The sequence below is a fragment of the Candoia aspera genome, chromosome 1, assembly GCF_035149785.1.
Source record: "Candoia aspera isolate rCanAsp1 chromosome 1, rCanAsp1.hap2, whole genome shotgun sequence".
Taxonomy (NCBI): domain Eukaryota; kingdom Metazoa; phylum Chordata; class Lepidosauria; order Squamata; family Boidae; genus Candoia; species Candoia aspera.
In genome coordinates, this window is record NC_086153.1 from 13,700,153 (window position 1) to 13,720,100 (window position 19,948).

Sequence of the window (19,948 nt, forward strand, 5' to 3'; positions counted from 1 at the left end):
GAAGAAAAATACCACATGCATTTATATTATTTCCATAACAAAGCAACCAACAGCTCTGAGTTATGGATCTTCTTGCTCAAGGAAAGGCTATGTGAGATTCAACAGTCCTTTTATCCAGTTCCACCATCATATTCCCAACTAAATCTTTAAACTCCGCCTCATTTTATCTTTGCAACAACTGAGATAGTGACCAGCCCAAAATGACCAAGACAGCTCCCTGGCCAAGCAAGGACTTGAATCCAGGTTTACCTGGAATTAGTCTAAGACTTTAACTACTATAATAACACTCTCTCTTGGGGTTCAAGCAGAAGATTTTTCCAACGCAGTTTGAAAACGTCAGGGATTAAAACCTGGCCCTTTTACATGCAAAGAATGAGCATTCCTACTGTAACTTGTTAGAGTCAAAAAATAACAAGCAATTCTAAAATGAAGAGATGCCGATCTTCATGCAGACCTTTTGAAGGCAAAAGCTGTGCATCTACTTAAAATGCAGTAATGAGATGGAGTACAAGGACAACCTATTGTTGCTTTGGGATCATGCTGAGACAAGAATGGGAGTCAAGTGGATTTAGGGATGGGGCACTATCCATGGCAGGGAAGTGTTCCTGCACTGAAATGGGATCATCTATACGGGAAGATCTGTGGGTTTAATTGAGGGAGGGCTCAAATCCGAATGGCAAAGCATAAAAACTAACATGGCTGGGTAGGCAATAAGATTGGATCTGAGCAGGGACATTCCCAGAGGGTAAAAATGTCAAGGTGGCCATCGTGACCATGTGATTGAAACCCTGGTCCCATTTAAAGAGGCTTTGATCACGTGATCGTGGCCTCCATCTTGACTTTTTGGATTCCTCCCCTTATGGACACATTCGGATCAGGGCTTGCAGAGGTGTTTAAAACAAACTAACAAAACCTTTTATTCTCTCTTACTCCAGTATTTCTTCCATCAAGATCCTCATGCCTCCCAGGTGGCTATTCACTAAGGCCTATACTGCAGCAGATCCCTGCCTGTTCACGCATGGAGTTAATAATGTTCTCAAGAGGGATGGAAGTTCAGGGAAATGCCAGTGGGAAGAATGAATCTCTTAAAGCCAGTGTGAGGCTCTCCACAATTACTAAGTGACCAATAATAAATAGATAAAATTAGAAATACCACTTGGATTCATCACAAAATTCTCTTGTCTTGAATTACAAACTACCCTTATCTTGCCTATTTTGGCCTTTGGGCAAAGCTTTTGAGAAGCTCAGAAGATGAGCATCTGTTGGTCCTTTCTGGAGTGCGTCTCCCAACACTGTTCCATGGGGCCCATATCAAAGCCACCATAAAGGATCTGATCTATCTAGCTTTCAAGGGCTGGACAAGCTGCAGGGATGGTTCAGGGAAAGAAGTGTGAACCAAAGGAACATAGCTCAGCACCCTCCTTTCCTCACTTAGCCCTATTCAGTTGATGCTCATTTTGGCGTAGGTGGTAGCAGACCTGTAGGTGGTAGCAGACAAAGAAAGGCAACGCAGAGTAAAAATGTAAAGCTGAGTATGTTGCTGAACTTCATACACTCAGGCCAGCTACGAACAATGGTCCATTAACCTCAGTACAGCTGAGTACCTAGGTATTACATATGGAGCTACTCTTGCGAGGATATGATTTCTAAGTTCATCACAATAGACCATCATACACAACGGGATGTGCGATAATTCTGTTTCAGTGTGATATTGCTCCTAGCCAGCCATCCAGTCAGCCATGCTTTCTTCCATGGTATGCCACTCCATTCCTGCCCAGTTTTCTACTCCTCTTCTGCAGCAACAGGCAATCAATCATTTCATGGCCATGTTTTCTGACATTTCTCTTTCTTTTTCCCACTTCCAAACAGCAGGCTGCAGGGAATGGACAAATAACCCTTACCCAAGGTTTGAATTGATCTTTTGCATGAAATTAGCCTAAGGGCTGCCCAGAGCCCTGGAAGCAGATGTTGCCAACCCCTGCATGATATCATTTCTTTGTTCTGGGCCTGTTGGGGCTTAATAAATGGAAATCCTTTTGTGTTGTCCTTGCTAATTAGTGCATTGTGACCAAAAAAAAGGGGGGATAATTGACCGTTGCTGCCTCTAAAAGATCCTGCAGCAACAATCACCCAATTGTGTATGTTTTTTGTTGCTTTTTAATTAGTCCTTTTTCACGTTGTGCTCCAGGTTTTGGGGATACATGAGCATGTGTGCACAGACTTTACCACACTTTGTTTTCCATGTTTTATCTTTACCACAGTGTTGCAAGGTGAAACAATCAAGCCTAGAAAGCTTCAATATTGCTTCAATATTAGCCCATCTTCTCCAACTGTTGCCCACCAACTGGTCCTCCTAAGATTCTCAGAAACTTCAGCCAATTCTCAGAATTGTAGATCCAGTTACAGGAAAGGCACCTGGTTGGAAAGATGGCTTTGCCCTATTTAATCAAGCATCTTATTTCTCCCTGCAAAAACAATAGCATAAAGGATAGTAGGGTTCAGGGATGTCCATAGGGAGGGGTAAACAAAAGTCACCATGCAATTGAAGCCCCGCCCTCTTTTAGTATATCACAACTAACATAAAAGAGGCGGACCTTCAATTGTGTGTTATGGTTGCCATTCTAACTTTTTTGACTCCCCCCTTCCTCATGAGGGAGATGGGGAAGACGGCAAGGGGTGGAGGAAAAAATGCAGGGGTGACTGTAGCGTCCCTGAAATCTTTAACCACAAGGAGGGCTTTCCCATAGAAAAGAGAGCAAACATCAAACTGAACTCTTCATGGGAGGGAGGGTGCACAAAAAAGGTTACCAACTGTGGGGGCTACTGTGGAGGTTATGGAAAAAAGTCAACGTTCAGCTATGGCACATGATCGAACCCCCGCCTCTTATATAACACACACAAAAAGGGGCAGGGCTTCAATCACGCAGTCACAGCCAATATCTTGACTTTTTCACCCCTTCACCTACTGACGCCCCTGCTCCCAAAGCAACTTGCCAAAGATTCAGCATGCCCTTTGCTGAAGAGAAGGTGCCCCCTCCCTCCCTGTACCAAATGGTACCGCTTCCATCAGGTGCTGCTTCCCTTCCTGGGGGGTGTTGCAAACAGAGGGAAATGCTCTTTGTCAGATTTGCCCCATGATATTGATCCAGTGATCACCGCTGCTTGCGCTGTTGCTTTTAATAACATCTATTGTCTCTTCCACTGCATAAAAGGATCGCAATTCTTAGCCTTGGCAAGAACCTCTTCATTTAGATCTGGCCACGTTTTCCCACCAGTATTCTTCTGATAGTTGTAATCCCAACACTTCTGAAGGATGCCAAGTTGGGGAAATCTGAGTTTAGGCTAATACCAGAGTAGAGATGTGATTTAATTCTCCAGGGTTTTATTTTATTTTATTTTATTTATTTAAATTTATATCACTGCCCATCTCCCCTGACGGGGGACTCTGGGCGGTTTACAATAAAAGATTCAAGTAGCCAAACAAGGGAAGTAAAGGATGGAGCTGAATCAGGACTGGGTCACACAATGGTGGGAAGACACTTTTTAAGACCTTTTCACCCCATGTTATCTCCTACTTTTCTCGGCCTAGAAATCATGCTCCCTTCCATTCAATATTTGCTTCTAGGTGACTCCAAAGTTGGGGGAAAGAATGGGGAAGGGGGCTGTTCAGAGCTACATTTATGTGAAAAAGCATCCAGACCCTCTTGGATATTCTGAGTTTTTGCATATTTTTGCCACAGAGCATTATCAGACCTTCATCTGGATCTTAGAGATATATTAAGGGAATCTGGAATGGACAATTAATATCAAAGTTGGTGCTTATTTAATTTTTTTCATAAACAAAGACATCTAACATACCATGTCCCAGTATGAAAAAGTAGCTGCCAATTTGCATTCAGTAATGAGTTGCACCATCTTTAGCTGTAACCAATCACTGCCTGTAATTGATGATCAATCTCTCACATCGCTGAGTAGGAATTTTGAGTCATTTCTCCATTGTAAAGGGCTTACACTCAGTAACCTCTGTAGATTTTGTAGCACAAACAGCTCTTCTCAGGTCTTGTCACATTTCTAGAGCTGGGCTTCAAGATGGCCTCTCCAAAATTTGTTCTTCATTCATACTCTTCTTGTTGCACGACCCACTTGTGCTTCAGCTGATGGCCTGATATTCTCCTATAGAATTCAGAATTCTCTGATACAAAGCAAAGTTCATGCTGCCTTCAGTGATGGAAGATCTAGAGGCAGTAAAGCATCCGCAAAGCAGAATGCCACCATTGCCATGCTCATCAGCTGGAATGAAGAGCTTACTGTGAAATGCAGTTTTGTTTCTGCCAGACCTAACAAAATCCATATAGCCTCCAAAGGTCCACATCTGACTCATCTGTCTATTGAACATTCCTCCAGAAATCTAGAAGGTCATCCAAAAGCTTTTTGGCAAATTTGAGATAAGCATCAGTGCCTGTCTTAATGGGCCATAGCCTCTGCCTTTGTTCTAACAGTCAGAAATCACGCTGAGACGAGGAGTAGGTCTCTAATGTTTATTAGTAAAGGTAAAGGTTTCCCTTGACGTAAAGTCCAGTCGTGTCCAACTCTAGGGGGAGGTGCTCATCTCTGTTTCTAAGCCGTTAGAGCCGGCGTTGTCCGTAGACCCGTCCGTGGTCATGTGGCCGGCATGACGACACGGAACGCCGTTACCTTCCCGCCGAAGCGGTACCTATTGATCTACTCACATTTGCATGTTTTCGAACTGCTAAGTGAGCAGGAGCTGGGACTAGCAACGGGAGCAAACCCCGTCGCGCGGATTCGAACCGCCGACCTTTATTACTGCTACATAAAACAGAATCCTAACAAACTGAAGAAGCGTGGGAAAAACCCAGACAGATAAACCCCAAAGTTAAGGCGGGTCTGATCTGTGTCTCTTTGCATGGCTGCTTAACTCCTCAGTACTACGCATGCGTTTTCCCCCCTGGATAGAGGCCCCTTCCAGCTCACCATCAGTACTCATGACATCCTTGCTATTCTCCCATTTTTACATGGTGAAGTCATGACTATTGCTTTTAGCCAGCAAAAACAAAAAGCAAAAACCAGTAGATCCTTGAATGACGTTCTGCGGTTCTTTATGACTTCCTGGGTGATTCTACACTGCATTTTGACATAATTTTAACAGGATGGCTCCTCTTGGCAAGATTTGCTATTTTCCCAAATCTTAATTTCAAGATTAGGTCTATGACTATGGATCAGGGGAGCCCCAGAGCTTTAGCAATGGTTTGTAACCTTCTCTAACTTGATAGGCCTCAATTATTTTTTAAAGATAGGTCTTCAGAAATTTGTTTGGAGCAGGGCATGACATGCCTCCAAAATCTGTGCACAGTAGTGAGGGATGCCAAAGGTGGTGAGATTTATATAGGGCAGAGTTGGCCCAAATCAGCTCCAAATATTGAAGTCCTCATGCAACTGGGCCTTGTTATCCCTTTAACTGAATTGACCAAACGGGCGGAGTGGGGAGGGATAACTTTTTCACAGTAGCACATCACACATTTGATGGCTTTGGTTAAGAAAGAAATGAAACAAGCACCAAACTCTGGAATTATTTTTTTCAATCAGACTCCTGTTCTTTAAGCTCTGAAAAAGCTCAGCGCAAAGTAATGCACCCCCTGGATGGGGGTGAATTTTGTGCCTTCATTATGATGGGAAAGGAAGAATGTAAAAAAATCCTTCCATGCATCTGAGGCCCTGATCTTGTCCCTTTTCCTAGAACAAGGCAGAAACAAAACTTGAAAAGGATCTTAAACTTTTAAATATGCCTGCATGTAATTTGCATTAAAGCTAGACTGGAAACTCAGCTTTAAGTCCCCATTTAGCCATGAAATGTAGCTGCTGGAGACCTGTGTCCAGTCACCATCTCTCAACCTGACCTAGCTTGCAGGGTTATCATGAAGATCAAAATAGTAGAGGAAGGGTGGGGATAGGAGTGCTTTGCTGGGAAGAACCATGCATTCCAACTTGAGTTCTTCAGAACAAGGGCGGGATATAAATATATATATATATAAAAAACAGCTGATGCTGCAGCTGGAAAATCTATAGGACAGTGGACTAAATGGATCCCGATAATCATATTATCACAGCAACAATATAACATTATTTCTTGTCTGCTACCATCTATAGTGCCTCGTCTAAGCAACATACCGTTCAAAGCGGCGTAAGCTTTTTCCAAGGTGGATATCCGTCTAGGGGCTACATTGTACATCAGGGAAAGAAAAGAGAGAAGGGGCAATGAGTGAGTCGGGTTTTGCTCTTTGTGCAACCAAAAAAAAAAGTAGAAAATCAACGTGCAATGTTGTGGCTAACATGCACACACACAGGCACAGATTCTGAAAAATTCTGGGATCAGGGCTAAACCGCATAGCTGAAAAGAGACTCGTATCCGTCTGTCTTGATCTTGTTGTCCTTAAAAAGGGTGGTGAAGTGTTGGCCAGGCTTTCAAGATTCTCCTGCAATAATAAAGTAGCATTCCTGGAATGCCTATTGTATCTGTGTCTTGATCTGGCCTACCTTGCAAGGCTGCCACTTCCATATGGTTGCAAACAACTGCATCAATGTGTTCATGGACACACGTGCCATGTGTCCTAGCTCTACTTTGGAAAAAGCCACAAATGCAGTTATGCCATGAAGAGGCCATGAGACTGCTGTGATAGTTCTGATATTTCTATATCACTGAAAATACATGGTTTTCCATGGAATCTCAATTGGTTGAGAAACCACCCTTGTTTTTAAAAAGGAAAGATTCAGCTGTAAGAATGATCTAAAGAGTGAGGAGGTCGAGCTGACATTTATGGTATTAAAAACACAGGAATTTGAACGTGTATGTGTGCGTGCTTGCCCATGTTATTAAAAAATCTTATCTGACATTAATTGGAGAATGGGAAATGATGTATTAACATGGAAAAGCCACTCAGGACAGAACAGATGGAACCCAAGTGCACTAGCAATTATGGCAAAAATAACAGAAGACCTTTCCAGCAAAATTATTTCCAAACCAAATGTCTTAAGAATCTCCTCTCTTTCTTTTTTGAGTCACAGAGGAAGTAGAGGTAAGGGAAAGTAGATCAGGGTGTAAAGCCTCTCCAAATTTTGCCAGATATCGTCTTCTCCAAAACTTTATTAGGACCAGGAATGGACCTTATACACCAAGTAAGACAATTTTATCATCTAGCCTGGTCTTGTCTGCTTCTACTAGCTGATATTTTCCAGAAAATATGTATTTCTCATTATTCTAAAAATAATGGCTATTCTGATCTAGTTAAATTGCCTACATCAGAATTTCCCCAAAGCACTGGATTTCAGCTGAAGGAATTCCCAATCAGCAATTCTGGAAACTGAAGTCTAACACCGAGAAGGCAAGAAATTAGGAAAGGCAGTCTAAAGTCATAATACATCTTTGAAGATCAGTCAGTGAGGCCTTTCCCAATTTTACTGTCTAAGGAATTTTTTTGTTTGGAGATGCAATGGACTGAATTTGACATCTGAAGCATGCAACTGATCTCTAAGAGCAAAGAATTCTAGATACAAAGAGTTATCAGTTCAACTAAAACCAACAAGCAACAGTTTTCGGGGATCAAACTGGTAGGCCTTTCCTAGACTTGTAAATTTCATTGTGTCCTTGCCGGGCAGGAAATCCATGCCCCATCCCATAACGTTATATCAGTAGAATCAACTTCTTACTTGACACACTTGATGATAATCAGAACTGTCTAGACAACCATCTGATCTCAGAACCTCACAGTAAAACCTTGCACTGATTTGTGCAAACCAGCCAAGAGTCTCTTCTTAAATCTCTATATCCATTTTTCAGATAATCCTTTCTTGCACTGGAAAAAGAGTACTGGGGCTTCAAATATGGCACTCAGTAGCTGAACTCTAGCATTTTGCATTGTTCCTGTGATACACTCATCAGATGGAAAGGGCTTTGGGTTTCTAGGTAGCAAGTGGGCTTCAACACTGGCCAAGCATTCCATCAGCTGATCTTGAGAGGTAGACCCTGCCCATCCTAACCTATGTGTTCCTGATTTTAGAGAAGCCTCTTCTGTTTATCCCACTTCTGCCTAGTAAGAAGACCCTCTCGTTCCTGTTTCCTTTATTAGACATCGTCCTCTGCCAGAGTCCCTGGCAAAAATTATATGCATGAAAAAAGAATGTTTAGTAGAGCTTCTGTGTAATGAAGCAGTTTTCTGTAATTCCAACACCCCTGTTTCCTACTGTTCTTTGACATTGTCTGCAAAATGATTTTCAAGTCAAACTAAAGTGATGGATGATTACCAAGAAGCAGACCTCATTATCTATCACTCAGGAAATGGAGAACAGAATAGATGTTCTCTGCTATCCCTAGCTTTTATTCCACCAGGAGATATCCATAAACCCAATGAATGAGTGAAAGAAAACCCAGCCACTATCAAGACAGGCTAATTTCTCAATGCCGTTTCTATGACTGTTGCTTTCTGTGCCTCTGCCTCAAATATCAGAGTTAGGGCTATCATACTATATCCTGGTTTTGGGGGAGCAGTATCAGCATGTCTGATCACCCTATGCATATCAGGTCATCTATGTTCAGCATGCAGCCTTAAAACTACAAAATCCATGGAACAGCAGGATTGCAATGGAGGTGTGTAATAATTACACAACATTCATTCAGTTTAAACAAGAAATAGGGTGGCAGTTACGTTAACTTCAACCCCTTGCCCTCTAATCCTAGAGCAAGGTTCCACAAGACTGGCAACTTTGTCCTGATACCTGCTTCATGACAGCACAACCAATCCAGGGAGACCCAGCTATCTGTCTAAATCAAATGAGCAAATCCTGGTAACTTTTTTTATCATTAGGGACTCCTGTAGCACAACATAGTGGTTAAATAGCCTAGAATACAAAGACACCTAATACAAGTGAAACCACATTTTCTGCATAAACTGCCCTATTTAACCAAAGGATGACAAAAACATACTCGGCATTTTGTTGTTAGGCCTTTAGGCACTTACCAGGTTTAGGGATGAGCCCTTGGAAAGGCCTGAAAAAGAAACAAACAAACATAGTGTTGATTGTGAAACAGAGGCAGGCTTTAAATTGGCCCTTGCAGCAAATATTAGATTCTCATAGGATTGTGGGCAACCGCCCCCCCCTCTCAAAAAAGGGATTCACACACAAAAAAGAGGATCTGGTTGTGGCTGATAAGAAATAATTGAAAAATGCAGGCAGAGTAGGCATGTCCATTATGGCAGAGGGGAGCAACCTAGAGATCAAAACCTAAGATTTTTATTTTTTTTTAAAAGTGTCTGCAATTGCAAGCAAATCAATTCAGACCACCAGCAAGAGCGAGCTTTTTTTCATTCAAGAGTTTCTTGTGAGGGCAGAGGAGGAGACAAAGAGAAGCAGGTGGATCTTTTGATTCCATCCCTGGTTCAGCCCAACCAGAGCTAGCATGTACCCAACAAGGTATATCCCTCAATAGGACAGAGGTATCCTATTACAGGCATCTGTTAGAAGCCATGATGACATCATGTGCATCATGATAACCCCATGCAAATTATGCTAGTGACATTGTTTGCATCATTTTGTACATCGTGACAAGCGTGGGATTCTATAACTCAGCCAACACCTCACACTAAGCCATTTTTAATCTATGGTTTTTAATTAATCCACCATGTCCAGATTCAGACATAATGCTAAGTCACAAGCTAGGATTTTCAAACCACAAGAGTTGGGTTTATATCTTATGCCATGCCAGAAGTAAGCAAACCATATTAAGGCTCTAGAAAACATTTGAACAGACCATTGTGCTGAAAATTCAAAATTTACACAAAGCATTGAGAATTAATGTTAAGAGTTAAGGGATCTAATGTCTATGTAGCAGGAGCCCCAAAAACCACTGAGGATCAGGAAACAGAGCTAAGTTTAACTAATCAGTCTGAATTCTGCAGCCCTACACACAGATTCATTTCTCAGCTGTTTTGTTTTACATACGGCATTTAACCAGGCCAGTTACAAATCAAGCAGGTGCATTTTACAATGTGCAAAGCTTTGTTAGTGTCAATCTAGATTTATACCTGTAGGTCTTAGCAGGTTGTATAGATTGTATAAACCCATCCGGCTTGCTTAGTTTATAGTTCAATGTACTGTGCAAACTCAAGAGTCAATTTAGTACCCAGATTAAGTGTATTGTATAAATGCAACCACCAGATGGCTGCTGAGATCATATAATGGGATCCTAACTATTTTCCCACAGTGAATGCCATTTCATGCTAATTTAGTGATGGGGCTGACCAGAAATAAGATTTCTCAGTAGAAACCCTTTAATTTTGGGGATTCTCTCACCAAAGAGAGACATCTGGTGGTACTAGACTGTCTTTTTGAATGTCGGCAAATATTCTTGTTGTTGTTAAATTCTTCCCAAGCCTCATTAAGTCCAATTTTTGTATTGCAAGGCACTCATTAAATAAATTCAACTATTGCAAGGCACTCATCAAATGAATTCAACGTTCTGGTATTTTTAGGTGGTAATTTTAAGGTTTCATCAACTGATTTTATCAACTGATGACTTCAATGTTTAACTATTTTTAGTTTACATTTCTAACTACCAGAAGCAAAGCTTCCATTTAACAGACCAACTGAGTTGAGGTGTCCATTATTCCCAACTGTCTGTTAAATGAGAGAGTACATCAACCATGGTAGACATCAGCAAGCAAACAATACAAGTTATTCTCATCATTTTATGTAATTTGTGTAATGGCAAATTGTGTCATTTCCATCACTGCATATTGTCTGCAATTATGCAAAATAATGCAAAGTATATAAATACAGAAAAAAATGTTTCCCTTGCATCCAAAGTCTGTTGCTCTGAAGTCCTTTGAAGCAGGGTTTCATTTGCAAAAAAAAATGGAAAAAAATAGGATATTTATTCAAAAGGAAGGCAACCTTGACTTCAAGACAACATCTCTCAAGAGAAAATGAGACTGGAAAATCTTATTTTATTTCAAAACTCTGTATACCAACTGCTTACTGTATTCTCAATTATTCTACCACAGACTTTTTAAAAAATAAATTAGTTGGCGGCATGGAGGGAACTAGCTGTCCATTCAAATAGGTGGTTTGACTGTCCTCCACTTTGGGAAAAGCTCCTTTGGAAGACAGGGTAAAAGTGTTGGTATATTGTTTTCTGCTACAGAAATTAAGTTACTATGGTAACAAATCACTCTGGCAGGGTGAACAGGTCAAACTTAATTGTCCTCAGTTTTGGATGTGAAAAGAATGACCATATAAGAAAGTTGCCTGGAAGGAACTTGCCTGGGCTTGTTACAGTTTCAGTTTCCTTTTTGTAGCCTCCTTCCAGTCCTCTCAGAGAGCATGTAAATGCATAAGCTTGTAAATATGTTTATGTAAGAAGCTTTCTGTAAATACATTTATTTTTATAGAAATGCCTGGTGTGTGATTTTTCTGATCTCTCGGGCCAAACGCTTTCCAGCAATCTCTGACAAAAAGTATTAACAAACACAAATGATATTTGGAGAAATCCTTGAAGTATCTATTTCAGCTGAAAGTCCTAAATATAGGTGAGAAAGTAGACTAACACCCCTACCTATACCCAGGGCTGCAACCTGATGAGGTTCCCTAAGGACAAATACCTTGTAACTGTGAACTTGATCTTGTCCGCCACGGCTAATATCCTCTCCAGGTTTTGGGAGCCGAAGGTGCATGGTTTCCGGAATGGGATTCCTGGTGGCAACCCCTCTATGATCACTGAACCTGGATTGCTTTTGATGCGCTTGTATGGCACTTGGACTGGGTATTTGATGCCCAAAGCCTCACCTGAAAGGAAGGCAGCATGGGGGAGAGGTTAGTCTGTTGCCACAGCTCAGTTCCTGTCCAGCTTCGAAGAACACTAAGCAGCCTTGAAGAAGGCAAGAGAAGCACATCTGGTCCAAAGGTGAGCACAAATGGGTCTCTCTTTCATATCTCCCAAGTCAGATGAGAAACCAGAAGAATTTACGGAGGTGTTGAAATCTCTACTTTTCAGAATTTCACCATGTGGTTCCTATTAAAAATGCTTGTTAAAGGGAAGTGCCAAAAAAGAGTGAACATTTGGGAAAACTGCACACAAAAATACTGTAGAAAAACAATGATGGCAAAGATCGTTCTCCTAAAGAACATATGCTTTTATGCATGCATTAAGAAAAAAAATCATTCAAAAGTTCATGCAGATGTTTGTCTGCCAAGTTTGCAAACTGAGGACCACTTTTACACACACTACCTGATAGTGTGATGGACAACACCCTGTCCTCCCCAGCCTTCCTAATAGCTGGGGCCTAATGACACACACAGCTCCCCAGCACTGGGCTCTGTCAGGGTTCCCACTATGCACACTCTCTGGGCTGCAGCTGCACAAGTGGGGGCATGCCTGTGGGTGCCTGCAGGCTCCAAGGGAACTGTCTCTCCTACCTTCACTTTCTGAACTCTTCCACGGAGCTGGACTCAATCCCTTATCCCTGAAATAAACCATATCCTCCCTTGGGGTCTTAATAGGGTGGATTATATACGCTTTCAAATTACAAATCCTCATTTTTCAGGCAAGCCATAGTTTACCTGATCTAGAAATTACTGCCAACTATGATTTGCTAGGTTGTGGGTTCTTTTAAGAAAAGGCTGGATGGTTGGACTGGATGATCTTTGTGGTCTCATCCAACTCTACAGTTCTAGGATTCTTTAATTCTGTGTGCTTGCAGCCAAGCCTCTCTCAGATTAATAACTCCTGCTTGTGCCTGCTGGTGGCTTGCCACAAAATCACTTACCATACTTCTTATTGAACAGATCTTGAACCTGTTCCCTGAGTGTGTTTGCAATATCTATTCTTGACAGCCGAGCATCATAATTTTCTGTAAGGAAAGATGGAAACCGTAATTTGTCCTCTTAGATCACAGTTTTTGTCAAATACAGAGAAGACCTAAATACAATTTAGAGTGTATTGGACTCTCCAAATACTGTACTTGAAAGGATGGACATCAGATTTTCTCTGTTGGAGATGCAAAAAATTTGAGGGATCACTGACTCTTACGATATGGTCATGTGAAGATTTATTTATTTATTTATTTAGATTTGTTACAGCTGCCCACTCTGGTAGATTCAGGATGGCTTTCAAAACCTCAGAAAGTATATAAAAGTTTAAAAAAAACATACAAGGACATAGATAGCCCAGACTAAAACAACCATAATAATAACAAAGGATCACAGCAGGGGCCCCACAACACATTAACTCCAGTCCTGAGACCAAAGCCAGGTCTTGAGGGCTTTCTGGAACCCCAAGAGAGAGGGTGCTGTCCATACATCTGGGGGGATGTGGTTCCAGAAGGTGGGACCACAGTAGAGAAGGCATGCTTCCTTGGTCCCATAAGATGACAAAATTTAATAGAGGGGACCTGGAGAACACCCACTCTGCCCAAACATACTGGGCAAGAAGAAACAATTGGAGATAGATGGTTTCTCAGATATCCAGGCCCTATGCCATGAAGGCTTTTCTGGAATAGTATTTTAATGTACATAAATATGGGGAAATCCCTCAATGTTAAATATGTTAATGTGATGTTGAATTATATACCAAAACTCTGGAATCTGACTGACTGAGAGGAATTACAGTTTAGCTGGGCATAGAGGGTGGCCAAAAAAACTATACTGAGAAATTGAAAAAGTGGTATTATTCCAGACATTAAGGATTGGCTTTGGGAAATGTGTAATTTATCCATTCTGGAAAAAACAATATTTTCTACTAATCAATGGATGAAGCAGTATGTTCTTTGGCACAGATTTTATCATATTTCACAAAAATACAGTAATATCATTAGGCATTTTGTATCTGATTATTATAAGGTATTTTTTGTAAACCCATAACTATCTACAAGTTTAATACAGTATATATGTTAGAACTTTGTTTCAATGTTAATCCTAACCCTTTAGTACAGGTTATCCTTGCTTAACGATCACTCCTTCAGTGACCATTCAAACTTACAACAGTGTTGAATGAGTGGGAGTTACGACCAGTCCTCGTACTTACATTGGTTGCAGAGCCTCCATGTCACGTGACTGCCATCTGTCACCTTCTTTGCTGGCTTCCTACAAGCAAAGTCAATGGGGAAGCCAGCAGGAGATCGCAAATGGTGACCACATGATGTCCTTGCTTAATGAGCTGCAGTGATTCGCTTAACAGCAGCAACCGGAAGTGCCAGAATTTCTGTTGGTAAGCGGCACATTTGTGTGATGCCGCACTTTATGACCGCATCGCTTAGCAGTGGAAATTCCAGTCCCAGTTACCGTAGTTAACTGAGGACTTCCTGCATTGTAATTTACTAAATGTTGTTAATGTCTTTAAGGGTTTGGATGTGGGGGGCTGTCTTTTTTTCCTTCTTTTTTCTTTTTCATTTTTTTTATTTCTTGGATTGCTTGGTTTAATTTTGTTATTGTTGTGTATTTTGGTACTCTGTTTATATCTTCTAAAAATAAAGAATAACATTTGCAGTAGAAAAACTATAAAGAAGAGCTATCTCAAGCTTTAATACAGCCACTGAAAATTCTTTTAAAAGCAGAATAGACTGCTAAGCAATAAACAGTTTTCAAACTATTTTTCATATATTTTTATTTTCATTTACTAGGAAAAATGAAATCCATGAGCACCCAGATAGACTGAAGTTTAAACCAAGCAAACTATGTCTTCCCTGCCAAGTGGAATTGGGATCCATAACAAGCCACAGTTTGTATGTTTATGAAGGCACAGGAAACAATGGTTTGCTCCGATGAAGATGTGAAAGGGGAATACATCCTGTTTCAGGAGGGAAAATGTAAAAACGTACCATGCCAAAACTTTTCTCTTTCAGGGAACACTTCTTTCAAGTTTTAAACTTTTTTTGATAGTTTGCTGCTGACTTTTAGTTGTTCTGAGATTATATTTGCAATGTGCCCCAAGGGCCTCACCAGCTGAGTGGCACTGAAAGCCATGCCATTGAAATCAACAGACTTTTGGCAACTAATTAAAGATAAATATAATTAAAGATGTTAATATAATAAATATGAAAATAAGTCTAGTTCTCCCTGAGTTAGCAAATGTATATTTAGCACAGCCCAGAACAGATGGGGACTCAAACAAAAGGAAGTTCCCCCATGCAAAATAATTACATCTCTGAGTGTACATTAGCATGTGAAAAATAAGGCTAGACAAATGCTGTCGTTCCTCAGATAACCAAGTTTTCCATTTGCAGGGTGGTTTATTCTTTTCTTTGAATGGAGCTGCATTCAGCCAAGGGAGCTTTACTTGAAACATAAAGAAATACAATACAATCTCTCTCACACTACATTTTGTAAATAAGGCACACCAGCAACTCAAGCAAGGCAACAGCTGGAATCTTCTACAACCTTTTCTGGGGAGCGATATATCCTACGGAACCCAGGGAGATTGTCTTAGAGGCAAGAGAGCAAGCATGCATATTTTTATTTATTTTTATTTATTTATTATTCAAATTTCTATTACCGCCCATCTCCCCCAAGAAAGGGGGACTCTGGGTGGTAACTGCCCTGCAAGTTACACAATCAACTGAAACCATTGTGTCCACAAGGGGAGGGGGTGTCAAAAAAGTCAAAATGGCAGCCACTAATCCAGCAAATACGATTAAAAAAACAAGCTCAGAACAAGTGAAGTGAGGTAGATGTAGGCAGAATACTACCTCATCCCCATTCTCACCTTGAAATCCTGGTCTTTTTACAGGTTCCTCAACAGGTTCAATGGAGACTCTGTCATTGGCTGCCAACACAAGAGAAAGGTGATTACTTATTTATCTTCACTTTTTAGTTTCCATCTTGAAATTTAGGAGTTAGCCATACAGTACCAGCAGGCACTAAGGTACCCATGATACTTCCAGATTGTGTCCATGGAGTTGCAACACAGATTGTTTTCAAAAATTAGAAAGGGTTGAAAACTTGTAAGATCACCAAGACACATGAGATTTTAGACAACAGGATTGTTTTGTGTGAATTCATGAAGTTTTGATGGGCTCCCCTGAGATTACAGTCTTTTTACCTGAAATTACACCAGTTCTGTGGGTAAGGTCGCCAAACTCTTGCAAGACTTGGCAATTTGAGGACTGATTGATTGAATATGTGCCATCAAGTCATTGTTTACCCTTAGTGACTACATAGATAGATTTTCTCCATCGGCAATTTGAGGCACTCTTGGTAATTTTAATGTTAACTTTTTATTCTATCTACCTATCTACTTATTTGCCTACTTGGTGTACAAGGCCACAAAGGCTGCCCACCTGTGCTAAATGCTCCTCTTTGATCTATATATTTTTAAAGCAGAAAATGATATTAAATGATCTTCAATGCCTGGACATAACCCTTTTGTTTCTTTTTGCTTTGCATTTGATAAAAAAAAAATAACACAGCTTTGTGAGTGGTTGTAATTATTTTACATACTGAAGCTTTAACATAGTGATAATAATTGGTGTTTCTTGCATCTTGTTTCCTTCTCTTGATACCTCTACAGTAATTTGGATTCAAAGGGGAAAAGGTTCTTTGATGCATACAGGGAGCACTGCATGGTGCTAATATACATGCCATTTGTTATACATCATGTATGTATAACCACATAGGTTCACATGCCAATTTAAGCTAACGTTTCATGCTTATGAGGAAAAGAATTCTAATGAACAAAAATGTATGCCGTAATAAACTTGCCCATTTTTCAGGTGATGACGTTCTCTTGTTTTCTTCAAAGACAATAATAAACTGCTAGGAATCCACCTCCTTACCTATTGCTCCTGAGCTGTCTGAGGTCATTTCCTTAATTCCTTCGGTAAGAAGTTCTGGCCTGAAAGACAATGTCAGAGGAATGATGCATCAAGTTCAGTAGTTTTTGCACAGGTTGGCAGCAGCAGCTTTCCAGGTTTACAGGCAAAGAGTATTTCCCAGTCCTACCTGGACATTTGAGGGACTGAAGCTGAACCCTTTGAAAAGGCTTTGCTATTGTGCCCTCCCATTAAAAGCCTTATGTCATCAGACTATCGCTTCAACTGGCTTGCCATTGTCTCCAGCAGAATGGTGAAGCCCTTTTTTCAGACTAAGGACTGTACTTGGCTGCAACTCAAAAAGTCATTAGGGCTGAGACACAGGAAGCTAAATTTAATTCACCTTTAAATCCAGTCCAAATTAAATGTAATCTATTAAATACACGGAATGGGATTACTTCCATAGATTTCATAACTTTTTTCCTTCTGTCCCATTGAAAATTAGTATTTTGCAGCAACTTTAAAGGGGCCCTCTATCAGGTACATCTATGAGAACCCATGAAGACAACATTCTGCAATCAGAAATAGGCAAGATTATAAGACTCAGATTTTTCTTAGGAGGAAAAACACTGAATAATCTCGAGGCTCAGGCTAGAAACAACTGGTAGATTTTTCCTGCTGAAGATTTTTCAGGAAGCACACAGCAGGTATGCTCATGCCATTATGAACTCTGGCAAACATATTTTTGGAAAGGTTTTGTGAAAGTTTCAGAAACCACAAATTTGAAACTCCAGGATTTCAGGGCTGCCTGAAGTGGAAAATATATATTGCCACATACTAAATCAAAATGCAGAACTCTCTGGTTTATAGTTACTTCGGCACCTAAAACAGAAAATTCTACCCACATCCATTCCTATGCCCAACAGTAAAAATACAGTAATAGTGGAAAGTAAGTGGCAAACAATTTGCCAACATTTTACACCAACAAATTCCTGCCACTGAAGAGGCTACTTTATTCTGTCTCTCAAATAAAGGCAGAGCTATTAAACAGATCAGGGTGAATTATTAACTTCCAGCAAGTATGTTTGGGGGTATTAGAGGCAATACAACCATGATCTCATGCTCCAATTCTGCAGAGAAAAAAGGGAGCCACATTGGGCAAAGAGAAAAACAATACTGGCAACATTCACCTTACCTCTTGATAACAAACCGAATTCTGCTGCTTGCCTGAAGAATCTTCTTTAGCTTTGCAATCCCAAAACAGTTGGGCCGTCTGAGTAGGATGCCATCAGGCAAGCCCACCACAAAGAGGTCTTCTGGGTACATCAAGAATTTGGAATATGGGACTTTGACAGGCTCAGAAATTCCTATGGCTTTCGCTGCAGAGACAAGCATGTCACTTCAGAAAGGAACACTGCTTTAGTCCCCATTAAAGAAAAGTAAAATTGGAACTGGGGAAGGAATCTGCTTTGGATTGAACTGCACATCTGCTTAAAGCAGAGGTCCATTGTTTAGGAGCACTCCTAGATTTACTTTTATTACCAGAGGATCAAACCATGTCACTGACCTCCCCCCACTAGGGAATCACTATCAGGAAAGAATTTGCTTGGTTGATCAGGATCTACATCCCTCTTTCCCATCCTCCACCCTCAAATCTGACTTCCTAGCTGAACAAACATGGCTGACTTACAGTTCTTAGCATCCCACTCTGCTAGCCATGCTGGCTGTGGTGGCTAGGGATTCTCGAAATATAGTTCAGCAACATCAGTACCATCTGCAGATGCGGGCTATAAAAGGAGTCCAGTGAATTTCACAGCTCATCCAGGAGCCAGTGGTTGCCAATTCCAGGTCCCTTGAGACCATTTCTGAGACCCTGGCTCATAATGGTCTATCCAAGGATTGTTTTAATTTGAGAAACAGAAGCCCACAGGGGAGTCATTCTAAATTAGAGCACATGGAGGGGGAGCCATCCTCTTTCAAATTCTGTAACTAACCCCAAAGCCTTTTGAATCTTGGTGAAATGTTTGTGGAGGGGAAAATGACAGAGGAGAATACATGAAAGCTGTCACAGGGAAAAGGGAGTAGATTTATTCTCCCTAGCAGCTGAGGGTAAGACAAAAACCCATCGGTGGAAGCTTTACAATGAGAGATCCAAACTTGAATTAAAGAAGAACTTCCTGACTGGGATTGCTATTAAGCAATGGAGCAACTTGCCTCCAGGAGTCATGGGTGCTCCATCACTGGAGGTTCTCACGAAAAGCCTGGACAGCCATTTGTCTGGGATGGTCTGAGGATTCCTGCACGGGGCAAGGGGTTGGCCTAGAAGACCTCCAAGGTCCCTTCCAACCCCATGATTCTGAGAAAAGAATTCCGTAGTCTTTTTAATGAGTCCTAGGATTGGAAGGGGCCATTAAGTCTACTGAGTCCAATCCTCTCATGCAGTGCAGGATATGAGAAACAGTCATCTATCCTTTATTTGTTCAGTCGCTTCCGACTCTTCGTGACTTCATGGACCAGCCCACGCCAGAGCTTCCTGTCGGTCGTCAACACCCCCAGCTCCCCCAGGGACGAGTACGTCACCTCTAGAATATCATCCATCCACCTTGCCCTTGGTCGGCCCCTCTTCCTTTTGCCCTCCACTCTCCCTAGCATCAGCATCTTCTCCAGGGTGTCCTGTCTTCTCATTATGTGGCCAAAGTATTTCAGTTTTGCCTTTAATACCATTCCCTCAAGTGAGCAGTCTGGCTTCATTTCCTGGAGGATGGACTGGTTTGATCTTCTTGCAGTCCAAGGCATCTACCCTTTATTTTTATTTATTTACTTATTATTCCACCTTTATTCTTTTTACAAATAACTCAAGGCGGCGAACATACCAAATACTCCTTCTTCCTCCTATTTTCCCCACAACAACAACCCTGTGGGGAGGGTTGGGCTGAGAGAGAGGGACTGGCCCAAGGTCACTCAGACGGCTTTCATGCCTAAGGCGAGACTAGAACTCACAGTCTCCTGGTTTCTAGCCCAGCACCTTAAGCACTAGGCCAAACTGGCTCTCCCTTTGCTAATGTACATCCAGTAAAGGAGAGCCCTTCCGTCAATAAACCACAGCAACAAGAATTTCAAAATGACAGGTAATAGAA

The 19,948-nt window shown here is 41.2% G+C and overlaps 1 protein-coding gene across 3 annotated transcripts in view; it reads right to left on the reverse strand.

The window, feature by feature from the left end:
• The window catches only part of GTF2IRD1 (GTF2I repeat domain containing 1), a 130,845-nt gene that overhangs the window by 17,303 nt on the left and 93,594 nt on the right, over positions 1 to 19,948 (reverse strand). For 2 of the 3 annotated variants that reach the window (XM_063297662.1, XM_063297653.1), the window contains exons 16-22: positions 18,007 to 18,190; positions 16,836 to 16,894; positions 15,767 to 15,826; positions 12,834 to 12,917; positions 11,670 to 11,853; positions 9,030 to 9,058; positions 6,187 to 6,234 (exon numbers count right to left, since the gene is read on the reverse strand). In XM_063297662.1, coding sequence (XP_063153732.1) covers positions 6,187 to 6,234; positions 9,030 to 9,058; positions 11,670 to 11,853; positions 12,834 to 12,917; positions 15,767 to 15,826; positions 16,836 to 16,894; positions 18,007 to 18,190 — 648 coding nt within the window. The remainder of the gene's footprint in view (positions 1 to 6,186; positions 6,235 to 9,029; positions 9,059 to 11,669; positions 11,854 to 12,833; positions 12,918 to 15,766; positions 15,827 to 16,835; positions 16,895 to 18,006; positions 18,191 to 19,948) is intronic. The other variant, XM_063297671.1, reaches the window with a different exon arrangement.